The sequence below is a fragment of the Aythya marila genome, assembly GCF_965140915.1.
Source record: "Aythya marila genome assembly, chromosome: 2".
In the NCBI taxonomy this organism is placed as follows: domain Eukaryota; kingdom Metazoa; phylum Chordata; class Aves; order Anseriformes; family Anatidae; genus Aythya; species Aythya marila.
The window spans coordinates 156,828,207-156,845,380 of NC_139043.1; the positions used below are offsets into that span (position 1 = coordinate 156,828,207).

At 43.7% G+C, this 17,174-nt stretch overlaps 1 protein-coding gene across 31 annotated transcripts in view; it reads left to right on the forward strand.

Moving 5' to 3' along the window:
- Positions 1 to 17,174, forward strand: part of SCRIB (scribble planar cell polarity protein) — a 117,227-nt gene that overhangs the window by 86,130 nt on the left and 13,923 nt on the right. For 19 of the 31 annotated variants that reach the window (XM_082753427.1, XM_082753408.1, XM_082753405.1 and 16 more), the window contains 8 exons: positions 2,652 to 2,702; positions 3,309 to 3,350; positions 4,210 to 4,338; positions 5,672 to 5,779; positions 7,530 to 7,689; positions 9,178 to 9,346; positions 12,881 to 12,970; positions 13,283 to 13,471. In XM_082753427.1, coding sequence (XP_082609553.1) covers positions 2,652 to 2,702; positions 3,309 to 3,350; positions 4,210 to 4,338; positions 5,672 to 5,779; positions 7,530 to 7,689; positions 9,178 to 9,346; positions 12,881 to 12,970; positions 13,283 to 13,471 — 938 coding nt within the window. The remainder of the gene's footprint in view (positions 1 to 2,651; positions 2,703 to 3,308; positions 3,351 to 4,209; positions 4,339 to 5,671; positions 5,780 to 7,529; positions 7,690 to 9,177; positions 9,347 to 12,880; positions 12,971 to 13,282; positions 13,472 to 17,174) is intronic. The other 12 variants (XM_082753430.1, XM_082753414.1, XM_082753420.1 and 9 more) reach the window with 5 other exon arrangements.

The window sequence follows — 17,174 nt, forward strand, 5'->3', positions numbered from 1 at the left end:
TACTCCTGCTGTTGTGCAGCAGTTTTTTCCATTTCTTAAATCTACTCTCACAGAGGTGCAAACAGCATTGCTTACTGGCTTGGCTCTGGCTGGCAGCGGGTCCCTTCGGAGCTGGCTGAAAATGGCCCTTATTTAACATGGAGCAGCTGCTGGATTCTTCACACAGAGGTCACTCCTGCAGCCCTCTGCTACCAAAATCTTACCACGTAAATCCAATACAGAGCTGTAATGAGTTGAGTACTGTGTACTCTGTTCTTACTCATTTTGCATCTGCTGCATTCCTTTTGGAGTGTGACTGCACTCCTACTATTCAGACCCAGCAGTTGCCAGATCTTTTGCTCAGTCATATCAGCAACCTGAGCTTGACAAAAGCTACCTTTTTTTTCTCTTTGTTAATTTTTAGCTTGCTCAATGAGGTGAATCGCATCATCTTGGGATGAGGTGACCAGTAACACTGACAAAGGAGAAGGGTCAGGACCACATGGCTGGGGGTAGCAAATACAACTGTGGAGCTGTAGTCAGCAATAGCTCACTCCATCTTCTATTGCCTCCATAGCCTATCTTGCGTCTTCCTTGATTCTTAGATACTTTGATATCAAGTGAGCACCAGATACACAGTAAGACTGGAAGAAGATACTATTCATTAAAGTAATGGTATTTCAGTGCATTCTGTTTCAGCTCCATACATTCATTTATTTGCTTTTTTGACAGCAGATCCTCAGAGGTGTATTTTGGGCTGTTTACCTGCCAGTTTTCTTTGAGATTAAGGTCTTTTTATCAAGAAGTATTCTTGAGGTGAAGATGATACTCTTCATTCTACATTGGAAAGAAATCTAGATATTGCCAGCAATGTGCACTTGCAGCCCAGAAAGCCAACCATATCCTGGGCTACATCAAAAGAAGCATGACCAGCAGGTTGAGGGAGGTGATTCTCCCCCTCTACTCTGCTCTTGTGAGAACCCATATGGAGTACTGTGTCCATCTCTCAGGCCCCCAGCACTAGAAGGACATGGACATATTGGAACTAGTCCAGAGATGATCAGAGGACTAGAGTACTTCTCATATGAAGAAAGGCTGAGAGAGCTGAGGATGTTCAGCCCAGAGAAGAGAAGGCTCCGGGGACACCTCCTTGCAGCCTTTCAATAATTAAAGGGGTCTTATAAAAAAGATGGAGAAGGACTCTTTGCTTGGGTAGATAATGGTAGGACAAAGGGGAACGATCTTAAACTAAAAGAGAATAAATTTAGACTAGACATTAGGAGGAAGGTCTTCACTGTAAGGTAGTGAGGCATGGGAACAGGTTGCCAGGAGACGTTGTGGATGCCCTATCCCTGGAGGTGTTCAAGGCCAGGCTGGATGGGGCCTTGGCCAACCTGATCACCTAAGTGGGTGACTTCCCTGCCTATGGCAGGGGGCTTGGAGTTATATAATCCTTAAGGTCCCTTCCAACTCAAACCATTCTATGATTTTGTGATATTAATTTACTCTGAATTTAAAGAACATCAGCTCTCATTTTTAACATCAGTTAAAAAACAAGCGCAGGTCTCAAAGGGTGGCCCTGTATCTGTTCACAGGGTGGTTTAGGCTGGAAGGGAACTCAGGACTAAGACTGCTTGGAATAGACCCAATTAGATCAGGTTACTGAGGTCCATGTCCACTCAGATTCTGAACACCTTCAGAGACAGACAGTCCAAATCTTTCTAGACACCATCTCCAATGTTTCAATGTTTGAGTACTGTCACTGCAAGTTTGTTGATTTGGGTGTTTTTTGTTTGGGTTGGGTTGGGTTTTTTTGAATTAAACTAGCATTTGGTTAGAATGTCCCTAGTTCCAATGTGTCATGGGCAGCTTTTGTGATACCCCCAATGCTTTTTGTTACAAATTAGTGACTCGGGTTCTTGAAGATGCTTTGGTATCACAGTTAGTGAAGCATTAGTCTAGTGGTATTCTCCAGTTAGTGGTGTTCTCCACCTGTGTTATGGACATGAGCTTTCTGTCACAATTACTTAATTTAATACTTTGTGAATCAAAGCCTTGTACAGCAGTCTCCTGCATGTCAGGTAAGATTACATGTATATCTGGTAGATTTAGTTCTCTTTGGACAGTGAATGTTACACAAAATGGAACGGGTCCCCCAGATGTGGCTTGCATGTTTTCTGGGATTTCAGGAGACTGACCTTCAGGTTGTTGCTCCAAAGTAGAAATTCCAAGAAATGGCATCTCTAATTCTTTGTCTCCATCTAGTTTTAATGTAAATTCATTGTTTTTGACATCTTGTACTCAAACCTGAATTTACAGGCTTATTTCAGAGCTCAGAGAATTATTCAGAGAAGTCAAGTCCTTTGTCCAGAGGCTGGTGTCGTGATGGTATTGCCTGGCCTTGAGTTCTGCCAGCTTCTGATGGGGAGCAAGCCAGGTGGGGGGGGAAGGATCTGTTTGTGGTGGGGTTGGGCATACATTTATGGGAGACGGCAGTGGGACTTCCTCCACGGCAGGCAGCAAGGACCTGCAGGGGGCACTGACAGCTCTGGGTAACTACAGTCTCTGTGCTGGGAAAGGTGCTTGTCTCAGCATCTCATGCAGGAACCCTGGTCTCTTCATTTTCTCTCCATTTTCTCCCCTGGCAATCCTCTGGCGTTACCTCTCTCCAGACACCTGCAGCCACTCGGCCTGCTCACCTGTCAGGCAGGGAGACCCGCTTTGTAAGTGCCCGTTGGTGTGCAGTGTGTGCTGTTGCTCTGTGCTGCTCTCACCTGGCACCGCTGCTCGTCTCATCTTCCGCCAGCTCTGCGCTCCCCAGCTCTTGGTCTTGGTGTGCACCGCGGGCTCAACGCAGAGAGCAGTGCCCAGAGCAGCCAGCCAAGGCATGAAAGGCTTTTCCCACTAGACACTGATGAGCTGGCATCTGGGAGTGCTTTCTGGCAGAGAAGCTGTGGTGCTGATGGCTTTGCTCGAGTGCAGTAGCAAGTGCAGAGTGCAGGGGATGTAAACAAGGGCCAGGATCAGCTGAGCCGGAGCAGAAAAGGAGAGGGTGGGGGTCAATGCATGGAGATGCACTGAGAGGTGTGAGTGCCTTCTCACATCACAGAGGAACTAGGAGCAGTTCCTCTTGTGGGAGGGCTCTGGACATGGGCTCCCCACCTGAAGAAGGTATTTCAGGGGTTGATATGGAACTTCAGATTTTCTCTGGTACAGGGGAGAGGGTTGTGGGTGAAGAGTTTTGTATATTTTTTATTTTTGTATGGAGCAGGGTTAGCTAAAGGGTTTTTGCTTGGTCTTCACATTTACACCTTTATTTCTGTTTTCAGGCTTCCATTAATTTCATTGCATCACAGGATGATAGTAAATCAGTAAGTACATCTGTTATGAGACTTTGTTGTAATGTCCTTATGCATTCTGCAGTGCATAGAGCTTACCTGTTCCTTCTGTGTGTACTTACTTTCAGCCCTGTAAGTTTCCATGTTGGCTCTTGTACTCTCCTTCAGTCCTCCATTATACATCAAGTTTGTACAAATGCACTTAAATATTCCTAATTTGATAACTTGATGCAAATGTTCTTGCAGTTTTTATTCCTGTTTACACTTGCAGCTTTCACTTGTGTTTTTGCTGGCTTATTCAAGTTCTGCTCCTAATCTTTTTAGTATGTGATGTTTTGTTCACTTCCACACAACAACCAGCAGTGATGGCATCTAGGTCAAATCTTAGACTTTTGTGTCCACTTATTGTTCCTATCTGTGTCTGCATTTCTAATTGGAGGCCTAGCTGGTTCTCTATTCATTTGCACTTCCAGCTTTTGCCAGTACTCATTTATCACTGATTTCCCAACTGCATCTCCCATTCATGACGCATACATTTGCCCAGCTCCAACATACTTGTGCCGTACCCCTCTGACCATTGTAGCTGCCACTTTTATGGCAGATTCTTCCCTGTGACCTGGGCTTTCTCTTTGTTGTTTCTGTTATCACCTTGACTTGTCTCAATCTCTTTGCCTGTACAAAGTACTTGTACCAGAGGCATTGCTTTGTGTTTGGTGTTTGCTTCAGTAGCTCAATTGAATTGAACTATTTGAAATGAGTAGAATTGGGCTCAGGTGCATGGATTTGTCTTATTCACTTGCATGCCAGAGACACCTTGCTCCCCTAACTTCTTGCCTCTCTTCTCTCTCTCCATTCCTCTGCTTTTTCCCCTACTATGTGATATTGACACAAGCAGACCAAGCCAGGTGTCATTCAGCCTCTTTCTCGAGTGCGTCAAAATGCTGCCTCACATAGTTCGGAGGACAGGGACAGCCCCAATCCCTTCCAGCAACCTGAGCCGTGCTCCAGTATCCAGAACTCTGTAAGTGGCCTGCAGTTCTTTCTTGCTAAGCTTGTCCTAGGCTGCTCTAGTGCCACTTTTTCTGGTGGGTAGGCTGAACACAGCCTTCCAGTGGTGTCTTTGCATTTTAAAGATCCATGTGCCTTAGTTAAAGCTGGTTTTGAATTTGCGTCAGACTGGATGCCCTGATTAAGAACCCATACTCTCCAAGTCAATGTGTCCTCTTCAGCTTTCTAACATAAAAGAGCCTCACCAGCCTGCCTTGTGTCTTCACTTTTCCATTCAAAAATCTTGCATTGTTGAAACTGAATTGTGGCTGAAATCCTCATAGCAGTTAGTTTTAAATATTTATGAACTGTTGTATTCTGTTGAGGCATAAATCATTCAGAACGCTTTTCTGTCAATGTCTTGCATCTTGGAGCAAAAGCCAGTATCATCTCACTGATAGTAAGTTTTTGATTTGCAAATAGTTGTTTTTCAAATATTATTTTTATCTGGGATGTATGTTGATGGGAGAGAAAGATTAGGTATTTTGGTCTTTGCCTTGGTAAGAATTGTCATGTCTTGTGTACCTGTAATATAGCTCTTCCCTTTTATTGAAACCTATATGAAAATATAGCAAATTACAGATGTTTCTCTGAATAAGTGAAGGGAAGATTTGAGATCAAAGTCTATTCTTCTCCGGATTATTGATCCCTGAGTGGGTTGCCACTGGTTTAGGAGGCTGTGACCATTAGCCTTGAAGTCTGCAGAACTATGGACTGGTCATTTTAGAAACAAGTACAATAGCCACTGGGAAAAAAAATAAAAAATAAATAGAATGAGACTGATGATGAGATGATCCCTTCTGACAAGGAAGGCTCATTTAGTCAGAAACACTAGATAAAGCCAGGGCTTATCTTCCATTTTCTAGTAGACTAAAATTGGCTAATTCAATTCTAAGGGTGGGTCAACTGTATATCTGCTGTATTCCAGCATCCAAAGCGCATTGATTCAAATAAGTGCATTCTAGTTGAATTGTTTGGAAATCCTTAAGGATCAAGGGAGAAGTCTGGCACCTTGGCCAAGAGATCAGTCACAAAATTCTGGTGAAGTCAGGGTGGATCTGTGCCACCACAAGTATCAGTCCTCCACCATCCAAGAAATGAAATGGGGCTATGTTACACATGCTGCTGTATATAGTGTCCACTGCTCACCTTTCTGTACAAGGCTGCAGTAGCTGTCCCTTCTGTATTCCAGGCTTTGCAGGCTGAGAATTTTGCAGTGTTTCCCTCATTTTCTGTTTGTTTTGTTGTTGTTGTTGTTGTTTTATAAATCTGTGATTCTTTTTATAATTCTGTATTTGTCCCTTTAGCCAAAGCCACCTTCACCACCCTCTCCTGACGAGATTCCCATCAATGTCAAGCAAGCATACAAGACCTTTGCAGCAGTACCCTTGTCACACCCTCTGCTCGAGACACAGGTAACTAGTGCTGACTGCGGAGAATGTTGCCCAAACACTGGAACACACAGAAGATAAAACATTGCAAGTGAGCACAGGAAGTGGGAGAGTAGGAAAGAGGTAGCAACTTATTTACCCCAAAGAAATATGCGGTGTGTGATGTTGAGGATGAACTAGGTTCATGAGTTAAATGTCTTGACTCACCTTGTACACAGATGATTTCTCAAGAGCTGCTGTATCATGGTTTAGGAAGCAATTATTGATCCTGAAGTAGCTCACCTTGTATTTTGTATTATTAAATTAAATTATTTTCATCCTCCTCAAAGTAACCTATCATTCCAGGATGCTATTCCAAAATTTTTGAATTTTAACAGTGCTTATCTCCATTCAGTGGAGTGGATGAATGAAATAAAGTGCAGAGACCTTTGACAACTCTGCATTTCTGGAAATCTGTGTTCTGGTCTTTGTCATTCATTAACTTTTTTCATGCATCCTTGGTTTCTGATTCAAATTTGGCAATGCAAATGTTAATAAAGATTGGTCACAAAACTGATCTTAGTAGTCTCAAGACTACAGATCTTTGCAGTTCTTTGTTTACAAATTTATATTATCAAATGAGGGTATTAGATTAATCCTCACTGCATCTGTTTCATTGTATTTTTTTCCATTTATTTTCATGTTGTATTTTCATCCTGGAATATTTGTCCTAGACCTTTTTACAATGCTTAAATTAGACTAATGGCTCTGCTTCTCAAATTGTTTTTGCCTACTTCTTAATTCTTGCAATATATTAGCTATCTTTTAGACATAAATGTCCACCTACTCAAACAAGTCAATTAAAAAAAGATGCTCGTTGGACTTTGAGTTTCTTGGGTCTTTTTCATTCAGAATTCTTGAACGGTGATCTGCAGGGGGGAGGTTTTTAATAGCTCTTGGCAGTTCTCATTTTACCCTTACCCTTACAGTTTCTGATTTCTGGTTCACAGATGGATTTTGTGGATCAATTTCTTCTTTTCCCTGTAATTCTACTCTTCCAATATTCTATTATTTTATTCTGCTCAATAAGATTTTATTTTCTTCCTGATAGTGAAATTTCCACTTCTTAGAAATAAATTTTACTTAGTTATATATTTGATTTAAAGAAAATCTAAGCCTCCATCTTAAGCTAAGCCCTCTGCTCCTGTTTGGTTCACTGATTTCCCTTTAAGTTTCAGTTTCTGCCCTTTTAAAATCGAAAACTTTTGTCACCATCTGTTTCTGTTTATCCCTCAATTAACTTAAATCCTCTTTGCCCACTACTCACAATTGCTAAGTCTGAAGCAGCCTTGCCTTGTGTTAATTCTGTGACTGTTCTGTGAACCAGTCCATCAGCTGATGTCCCTGACTGCTGCTGTTTTATATTGCATCATTGACACTTAGTTTTGGGAGAGGAGTGATGGTAGAAAACCCTCTCTTTAGAGTGTGCCCACTTCTCTGTAGAAATTGCCTGGTCAGACCAGCACAGAGAAATCCAAAACTGCCCTAGAGGTGAGTTCTGGTGACTGGAGCAGGAACTAGGACAGGGACTCAAAGAGGATTCAGGCTTTCGGGACTGTGGATGTGGAGACAGGATCCAAGTGTGGGCACACACTGAAGGGCTGGGGAGGAGGAGGAGGGTGTGGGTATGGAGCATGTGAGTGGGGTGGGCACACACAGGGCGGTATTCAGGGTGGTATGGGAAGAGAACCTTGGTTTGGTCACTCTGTGGACAGTGCTGGTGCATCTCCCACAGGTGCCGATGCCAAGTGGACTGCACAGCCCCGAGCAGCGATCCTTCCGCGAGAGGCAGAAGTATTTTGAAGTTGAGGTTAAGCAGCAGCAGATGGATAAGCCTCCCAAGCGTGTCTCCTTGGTAGGAGAGGATGACCTGAAGAAAATGAAGGAAGAAGAAGGTATGCTTCAATCTGTGCAGGGAAATTTGGCCTGTTAAGTGAATCCTACCTCTATGGGAGGCATGAGATAGCACACACGCGAGGAATCCAAGACCTGCAAAAGTGTGTGGGTGGTTATTAAAAAGGCCTGGTAACTGCTTGACATATGTGAACTTGAATGAGTTTATTGGCTGCTCCACTGTTACTGTGTAAAACACAACCTCTAGTCAGGACAATTCTGAGTACAAGAATTAAAAAAAAAAAATGGGGAAGAGAAATCTCACAGTGAAGATTGCCCAGATAATAAATGAAATTTTAGCTTACTCAAGATGAAATATCCCAGTAAAGTACTTCAAAATCATCAGTTACATCCTCTGGATCTCTGCAACTCTAGCAGTTACCCAAAGATTTCTGCTGTTTTGTGCTACCACTGCCAACAAACTACAGCTTTAGAAATTTCTAAATCTTGTCATAAAGATCCCTAGTCATGTTTTGAATTAGGCACACTTACTTGCACAAGTGTTCCACTTGCGTTTTCTTATTTTAAAAACATTTAATAAAAGAGGCCAAGCATTGTTATTAACTTCGCAGTTACAGTAGATTGGTCAGAACACCTGCCTGCAGAGAGTAGCCTATTCACAGCCCCCTTTTGTTCCTGTTCCTCTTGGGTCCTGTGCAGCTACCTGCCTGCCTAATGGTTCCCTTTGACTCAGTGCCAGGAGGAGAGGGTTTCTCATCACTCCAGTCCTGGTTTTGGCTGAGATAGAGTTGACAGAGTTAATTTTCTTCCTAGTGGCTGGTACGATGCTGTGTTTTGGATTTAGGATGAGAATAATACTTAAACATACTAATATTTTAGTTGCCACAGAGCAATGCTTACACTTAGTACGAGACTTTTCAGCTTCTCGTGCCGCCATGCCAGCGAGGAGGATGGAGGTGCACAAGAAGCTGCAAGGGGACACAGCCAGGGCAGCTGGCCCAAACTGACCAAAGGGATATCCCATATGATGTCATCTGGAACAATAAAATGGGGTGGGGGGTTGTTGCTGCTTAGGGAGTGTCAGTCAGTGGGTGGTTCTGCATCACTTTTTTTTTTTTGCATATTCTAGTATTCTCTCTCATCCCACTGTGTGGGTGGAGTGAGTGAATGGCTGTGTGGTGCTTAGCTGCCTGCTGGGTTAAACTACAATAAGCCTCTAGGAGTGGAGGCTTATTGATGAGGGAGGGCAGAACTGAGGGAATGCAATTACATCTGAAACATTAGTGGAGTGGAGGAGAAACAAAGGAAATGGTGAAGAGCACAGACTTGAAGGGATGATGAGCATAAGTTCTGCATAGAGGCTTCATCCTTGTGGGGTTTTACTGAGTGTCTTGTGGTGTAAGAATCACAGAATCACAGAATTTTCTAGGTTGGAAGAGACCTCAAGATCATCGAGTCCAACCTCTGACCTAACACTAACAATCCCCACTAAACCATATCCCTTAAAAGTGTCTGTATTATTTTGACAGCTCGAAAGCTGCAGCAGAAACGTACCCTTCTGTTGGAAGAAGAAGTGGAAGAGGATGAGATGATAAAACAAGTGCCTGAAATGAGCATGCAGTCCAGTGTCATCATTGAAGGAGTTGAGTACAAGATTGAGAGACTAAATGGAAGGAGCATCCAGCCTCCAGGAACTCGGTAAGACAAGACTGATAGTTCAGTGCCACCTGCATGTGTCAGAGGTGTCTCAGCATCAGTAATTTTCAGGGAAGAGGCTGGATATTATCTCAGCTTCAACATAAAACCACACAGTATGGGGTTTTGTTTTTCCAGCTCTTTCTTTTCAGAAGAATACCTTCTTCAGCTCTGTGCTTTGGAATGTAGAACCATTGATTTTTGGTGATAGATAACTTGTGATAAGCCTTGGTGCTGGACCTAGCTTTGATTTTTTAGGGTATTGATTCCTGGTTCTCCTGGACTTGTTCTCCATGTTGTTTTGATGTTGTTTTCTCATTCTTGGGCACAGAGCTGGGGAATGAGAAAAGGCTTCTCATAAAACTTCAAATAAAAATAAGGCTGCGGTAAATAGACTAAAACTAGAATAAAACTGCAGCACCCACCTTTGGATTTGTCCTTATCTGACTTCATCTACCTGAGCGTATTCAAAGCATTTGTCACTGTCCTCCATGATATCCTTGTCTCTGAAATGGACACACAAGGATTTGACAGATCGACAACTCAGTGGGTAAGGAATTGGCTGGATGGTTGCACTGAAAGAGTCAATGCAGTCAATGGCTCAGTGTCTAGGCGGAGATCAGTAACAAATGGTGTTCCTCGGGGGTCAGTATTGGGACCAGCACTATTTAACATCTTTGTTGGCAACATGGACAGTGAGATCGAGTACAGCCTCAACAAGTTTGCTGATGACACCAGGCTGTGTGGTATGATCGACATGCTGAAGGGAAGGAATGCCATCCAGAGGGACCTTGACAGGCTCAGGAGGTGCATCTAGTGAACTTCATGAGACCAAGCACAAGGACAAGAAGGACACAGAAGTATTAGAACAAGTGCAAGGTCCTTTGTCTGGGCCAGGGCAATTCCAAGCACAAATACAGGCTGGGTGAAGAATGGATTGAGAGCAGCCCTGAGGAGAAGGACCTGGAGGTGCTGGTGGATGAGAAGCTCAACATGAGCCAGCAATGTACACTCACAGCCCAGAAAACCAACCATATCCTAGGCTACATCAAATGCAGGTCTAGGGAAGTGATACTCCCTGCTACTCTGCTCTCATGAGACCTCGCCTAGAGTACTGTGTTCAGCGCTGGGACCCCCAGCATAAGAAGGACACGGAAGTATTAGAATGAGTCCAGAGGAGGGCCACAAAGATGATCAAAGGGGCTGGAACACCTCTCCTACAAAGACAGGCTGAGGGCGTTGGGGTTGTTCAGCCTGGAGAAGACCTTATAACAACCTTCTAATACCTAAAGGGGGCTACAGGAAAGCTGGAGAGGGACTCTGTCGGAGTGGAGCGGCAGGACAAGGAATAATGGCTTTAAACTAGAAGAGGGTAGGTTTAGATTAGATATAAGGAAGAAAGTCTTTACTATGCGAGTGGTGAGGCAGTGGAACAGGTTGTCCAGTGGTTGTGGATGCCCTATCCCTGAAAGTGTTTAAGGCCATGTTGGATGGAGCTTTGAAGAACCTGGTCTAGTGGAAGGTGTCCCTGCCTGTTTTGTGTGGGGTGAGGGTGGGAGGGATTTGGAATTAGATGATCTTTAAGGTCCCTTCCAAGGTCTTAGGTGACCTTGCTTGAGCAGGGGGGTTGGTCTAGGTGATCTCCGGAGGTCCCGTCCAACCTCAACCATTCTGTGCTCTGCTCTGCTCTCGTGAAACCCCATCTGGAGTGCTGTGTTCAGCCCTGTGGTCCACAGCACAAGGACACAGAAGTATTAGAACAAGTCCAGATGAGGGCCACAAAGGTGATCAGGGGTTTGGAGCACCTCTCCTGTGAAGACAGGATGAGAGAGTTGGGGTTGTTCAGCTGGGAAAAGGCTCCGGAAAGACTTTCTGACAACTTTCCAATATCTAAAGGGGGCTTACAGGAAAGCTGGGGAGGGATTCCTTGTCAGGGAGTGGAGTGATAGGACAAGGAGTAATGGCTTTAAACTAGGAGAAGGTAGATTAAGATTAGATATAAGAAAAATTCTTTAATCTGAGGGTGGTGAGGCAGTGGAACAGGTTGCCGAGATAAGCTGTGGATGCCCCATCTCTGGAAGTGCTCAAGGCCGGGGTTGGGTGGGGCTTTGAGCAGCCTGGTCTAGTGGGAGGTATCCTTGCCTATGGCAGGGCGGTTGGATTTAGATCATCTTTAAGGTCCCTTCCAACCAAAACCATTCTATGATTCTATGGCTTTCTCTTCTGAGTCTGTGTTACAAATGTATTTTTTTTCCCAAACACTTTTTTTGGGGGTCAGTTTTACAGAGGCTGAAAACACTCATATTTGTTTTTCTTTTTTGAATCTCATTTCTCTCCATTGTTTCTATCCAGTCTCTGTTGAGCAATTTCTCACACGATGAATGCACTGAGAATCTTCCACCTTCTGTGCTGACCTTAGCCTATTACTCATCAGCTCTAAAGAAGGACATCAGCCAAATGCGCACCAGCTGCTTGGTTTGATACGAAGGCCTTTCTTATCCCTACTTTTTTCGTATTGAAATGTGGGAGGTTAGAGAACAGGAAGCCTGGTTCCATCAGATTGCTTTGCTCAGCCAGCAGTGATTTTAACGGTGAAAGGCTCTGAGAATGTGTTCAGCTTCAAGCTTACAGTGCTTACCTGTGTAAGAATAGGCAACCGCTTATATAAGACTTATATAAGACTTTTGATTCATGCTTGTACAAAGCAGAGGTAATGGATTAGGTGTGTACATCTAGATGTGTACATCTTGAAATTTTTTTTCTCGTCATGCTGAAACAGAAACTGGAATTTAATAAAAATAAACTTGAGCAGTAACAATAAGGGCTCAAACATTTAATAAGTTTTCTGACTGCCAGCTGAGCTGCGGTGACTGTGGGCATGTGCTTAACCTCTGGAAAGCAGTGCTGTGTGACCTACAGTTCAGCTGATCTGACATGCAGCAGTTTGTTTATGAGCATAAATCCTCAGTGTGTCAAGCAGAGTGTGCATAGTGTGGCTGCAATGAGAATCATGGCTCTGAGATCTCTCAGGATTTGTCCCTAGCCCAGACATGCATTCACTTACAACTCAGGAGGATTGATCCTGAGTTGATTGATCCTGCCAAAGCAGTTTCCCTAGAGCAGGCTGCCCATGTAGGCGTCCAGACGGGCCTTAAATATTCCAGAGAAGGAGACTCCACAAACTCCCTGGGCAGCCTGTCCCAGAGCTCCGTCACCCTCACCGTGAAGAAGTTCTTTCGCATGTTGGTGTGGAACTTCCTGTGCTCCATTTTTTAACCATTGCCCCTTGTCCTATCCCCACAAACCACTGAGAAGAGGTTGGCAAAAATGAGGAAAACTGAATGTAGAGAACATGAACAGTTATGAAATCAATAAAAAAATGCTTGCAGCAATGGAAAAAAAAGCTGTTCTGCAAAAGCATTAAGGGTTGTGTCTTCAAACTGAACTAGTTACTGCATTCTAGAGCTTGGATATTCTGAATACTCTTTGGATATGCCAGCCTACGATACTGTTAGCTGACATGCTTTTGTGGTCTAGGTCCTCAGAGGTTAATGAGAACAACAGCTCACAGAGGAATTCACTGGAAGAGGCAATGAAGCCTGAACAGAGAACCAACTCTATATCTGGGTAAGTAGATGAGCAATGTCGTTTGCGTAGAAACTGCCAGATGACAGAGCAGGTGACTCCTACTTTTTAGCAAATACAGGGTGTGAAAGGAAGAATTTTGTGGAAAAGGGGAAATTGATTGGAACCAGCTTCTTAGCAGAAGTTTAATTTTGTGTCCTCCTTCCATCCCCCAAGATGATACCCTCGGACCTAGTTGTGGTACAGAACAGTTGATTGTGGATGTTGATCATCACATTTCACCTTGAGAAGAGCAGACAGAGTTGTACTGAACCAGGCCTGCCTATTTCTCACCGCTTTTGTCTCTCTGCCAAGGTTGAGTCCATTAAATCTTGGAGCAGGAGATCCAGTGGCACCTGTGCGGACAGCCAAAGCTGAACGGCGGCACCAGGAGCGATTGCGAATGCAGAGTCCTGAGCTCCTTAGCAGTCAAGAGAAGGAGCTTTCTCCAGCAGAACGTCGTGCTCTGGAGGCAGAGAAACGAGCAATGTGGAGGGCAGCACGGTGAGACAGATGAACCATCACTATTCTCTTCACTAAGCTAGTTCAGAGAAAGGGGAGCTGCTGCATGTCTTGGAATCCATGGTGTTAAAAATGGGAAACAAAGAAACCTCCCTATGTCATAAGCTGGGAGAGGATGTAGTTGCACTTTGATTCTGTTCAAACAGTGCAAAGCATCTACTGCTTGGCTGAGTTCATCTGCTTCTGACAGCTACATGAGTGAGATGTCTTATAGTTCAACAGTGCTCATACAGTCATGAAGACTGAGTTTTGTAAAATACAAAACTGAAACAGCTTTATGTGATGGTGACTGTATCTCTTTCCTCTCAGCACAGAGTTCCCCCTGTCTTTTGTAATACGTGGGGAATGATGGTATTTATCAAAGCTGTGAGGTGACACATTCAAAATGAGAAACAGAAAGAGCGTTTCACATATTCAGTGTCGCTAAACTGGTAGACTAGCTGAAGCCAAGAAATGAGCAAGATGAGGACATTTTTATCCACATAAGCTGTTTGTTCCATGAGATGTGAGAGTGATTAAAAATTTGTTTTGAAAGAGGTCTTCCTACCTCAGATCTTTAGATTGGAGGCTAGTCCAGGCCCTTACTGTGTAATATAATTCCTTTCAAGAATTAGTCAAGCTGCTCCTGTAACAAATTTTAGTTTTCTTTCCTGAATGCTCCTGTAACAGGCATTCAGATGATAAATGCAGCAGTCTTTCTGGGGAGTTGAGTGAGAACTTTTAGAAGAACATGACTGCAACTCATCGTTGCCAGCCTGCTAGATAGGATGTTGGAGGGAATACTGTGAGTTGTACCACCTAGCAATATCAGTGTTTGTGATTAGATTTGGATTATAATAATGCTGCCTTCTTCTGAGGCTCTGAGGATGAAGAAATGTATAGTGGAATTATCAATGATGAGAGCTGACTATGTATGCTGATCTAGGGTTTTAATGGTACACATCTTCCCATTGTTACTTGATCATATAACAGATCAATCTGGTTATAGTTTTGCTGAGCTGGGTTCAACTAATGTTCACAGTACCAGGGCTCTTGTCCTTTAGGAGGAATTTTCTTAGCATGCTCCAGCTCCATTGCCTTAGATAATCCCTTTGGTCTGTCTCAGATGATTTTTTTTTCCCGAAGCATCGCCTTAATTTCAGTGCACTACCCTGCAGTGTCAGAAAGCTGATCAAGTCACTGGAAAGCCTACCTGTTACACAAAACCTTAATTTGGAAGAGAGTGATTTCTGTCTTCTTGTAGCATGTTATACCTTTGTATATGTAGGTTGTTATACCTTTGAAGCTGGCCCTGCTTTGAGCAGCTTTAGGATCAGATGACCTTCAGAGGTCCCTTCCAATCTGAGTGAATCTATACTCAACAATCTCTCCTTCACCTGCACCCCAGACATGGGGGTGTCTACATACAGGTACAGCGAGGAGTCAGGATTTCACCATAGTGTGCTCTGACAGGATTGCTTCCTTCCTGTGCTATTGTCTCATGCTCCAGATACTATGGAATTCTGTCTGCTACTCTGACTTGCTGAATGTTCTGCTGTATTTGGCATCACACTCCTGTTCTAGTTGTTGTAGTTCCCATGGCTTCTGTGTCATGACTTGTCAGGAAGCATTGTTTGCAAATGGAAGTTCTGTATTTTCACATTAAGGCAAGAACAACTCTTTTACAAAAATACTGACACATGGAAGAAAGTTCATGAACAATGCCTGCCACAACAGAGGCATTGTCATTGTATTATAGGGCTAGAAACTGGGCAGGTGTTGTAGAACCAGTATGTGGTTACAGACCATAGTGCATCCAGGCCTGGGGCCCCCAGCACAAGAAGGCTGTGGATCTGTTCAGGCAGGTCCAGAGGAGGGCCATGAAGATGATCAGAGGGCTGGAGCACCTCTCCTCTGAAGCCAGGCTGGAGGAGCTGCAGGTGTTCAGCCTGAAGAAGAGAAGGCTTCACAGAGACTTCAGATTTTCAGTATTTAAAGGAGGCTTATAAAAAACATGGAGAGCAACTTTTTGCTTGGGCAGAAAATAATAGGACAAAAGGGTTTTAAACTAGAAGAGGGGAGACTTAGATTAAGTGTTAGAAGGAAATTTTTCACTCAAGGGTGGTAAGGCATTGGAACAGTTTGCCCAGAGAAGTTGTGAATGGAGGTGTTCAAGACCAGGTTGGATGAGTCTCTGGGCAACCTGGTCTAGTGGGTGGCATTCCTACCCATATCAGGGGGGATGGAACTAAATGGTCTTTAAGGTCTCTTCCAACCCAAGCCAATCTATGATTCTATGATTGATTCTATGATTTTATCTCCCTCACACCTCCACTTCCCATGCATATTTCCTTATATGCTGGAGCAGGCTGTATTAGCTCAAATTCCTCCAAAGCCTAAACATTAACATGTCCAGGTAATTCTATAATAAAAGCCTTGTTTATGGTGGATATAAAGTGGAGAAACATGACATTGCATGTTCAAACGTTTGAAAACATAGACATTACAAGGACTCTAGTATGTCACAGAATGTACATCACTTGCCTGAGGAGTCTGTGTTCTTACATGATCTTGTTACTGTTGCTAGCAGATAAAGAAATCTGAAAAATGATGGGAATAAACAACTTTTTTTTTTTTTTTTTTTTACTGATCACATAATTTGCTCCTATAACATTGCCATACACCTGCTGGTCCTTTTGAGTCAGCTGGGCATTTGTTGAAATTGCTTAGATTACAGTCAAGTTTTACATTACACTGTAGAAGGCTTAGTGAGTGTTGAGTATAGTGTTTTTGTCCACTCTTGGCAGGAGATAGATCATATCTTCATGCCTTTTAAGCATGTTTTGTTCACAGAAAATGAACTAGGGAAGGGAGAGTTAAGAAAATGCATGAGGAGAAGCTGCTTGGAGCTGCATTGGTTTTGAGCTGTTAGATTCCATGTAACTGTTTTGAAGTTACGCACACCAGCTTCTCAGCTTCACTTTGCTTCTGAGAGCAAGGTGCAGATTTTTATTCAGCTCTCAAAAGAAGTGTCTGGCTGATTCTTTGGGTAGTGTTAAGTCCTTGCTTTTATTGGCATCAGCAGGAAACAGTCAGCTACCATATTAAACCCCTTTTGGTAAGACAAGGATGGACTGTCCCCTACTACCACAGATCTCACAGATCTGGTCTTAGGAGCCATCTTCTGTAAATGCTAGAGCAAGTGCAATGACATGATGGCAGCTGGGGCTCATGTCTTGTTTCCAGAGGTCCCCAGGCAGCACCACATGTGGGAGGGAGGACTGGATTGCCCTGCACATGGTGCTGCAGCCTCACTAATCTGTATTTTCTTTAAGTGCATGCCACTGGTTTTATTACTTTCTTTCTAATCTTCTATCTTCTGCTTCTTTCCAGTTCTCTGATCTGTGTTCTGTCACTTGTGACCCCATCAATTCACACCATCTTGGGCTTTCCTTTTTCTCCCTGTGTCATCAGTGCCCTGACAGGACATGTGATGCCGCCCCATCCTCACCCTACCCCCACACACCCACTCCCCTGTCCTCTCTTGGGACAAACACACTGAGGACCGTGCTACATAAGTGTTCTCAGTGCACACAGCTGCTGACAGTGGTACCATAGGAAGAGTGTGACTGAGAAGGTACAGGCACATATTGAGGGGGAACAGCAGTACAGCGAGGCCTATATGCATCTTGGCAGTTTTCCCAAT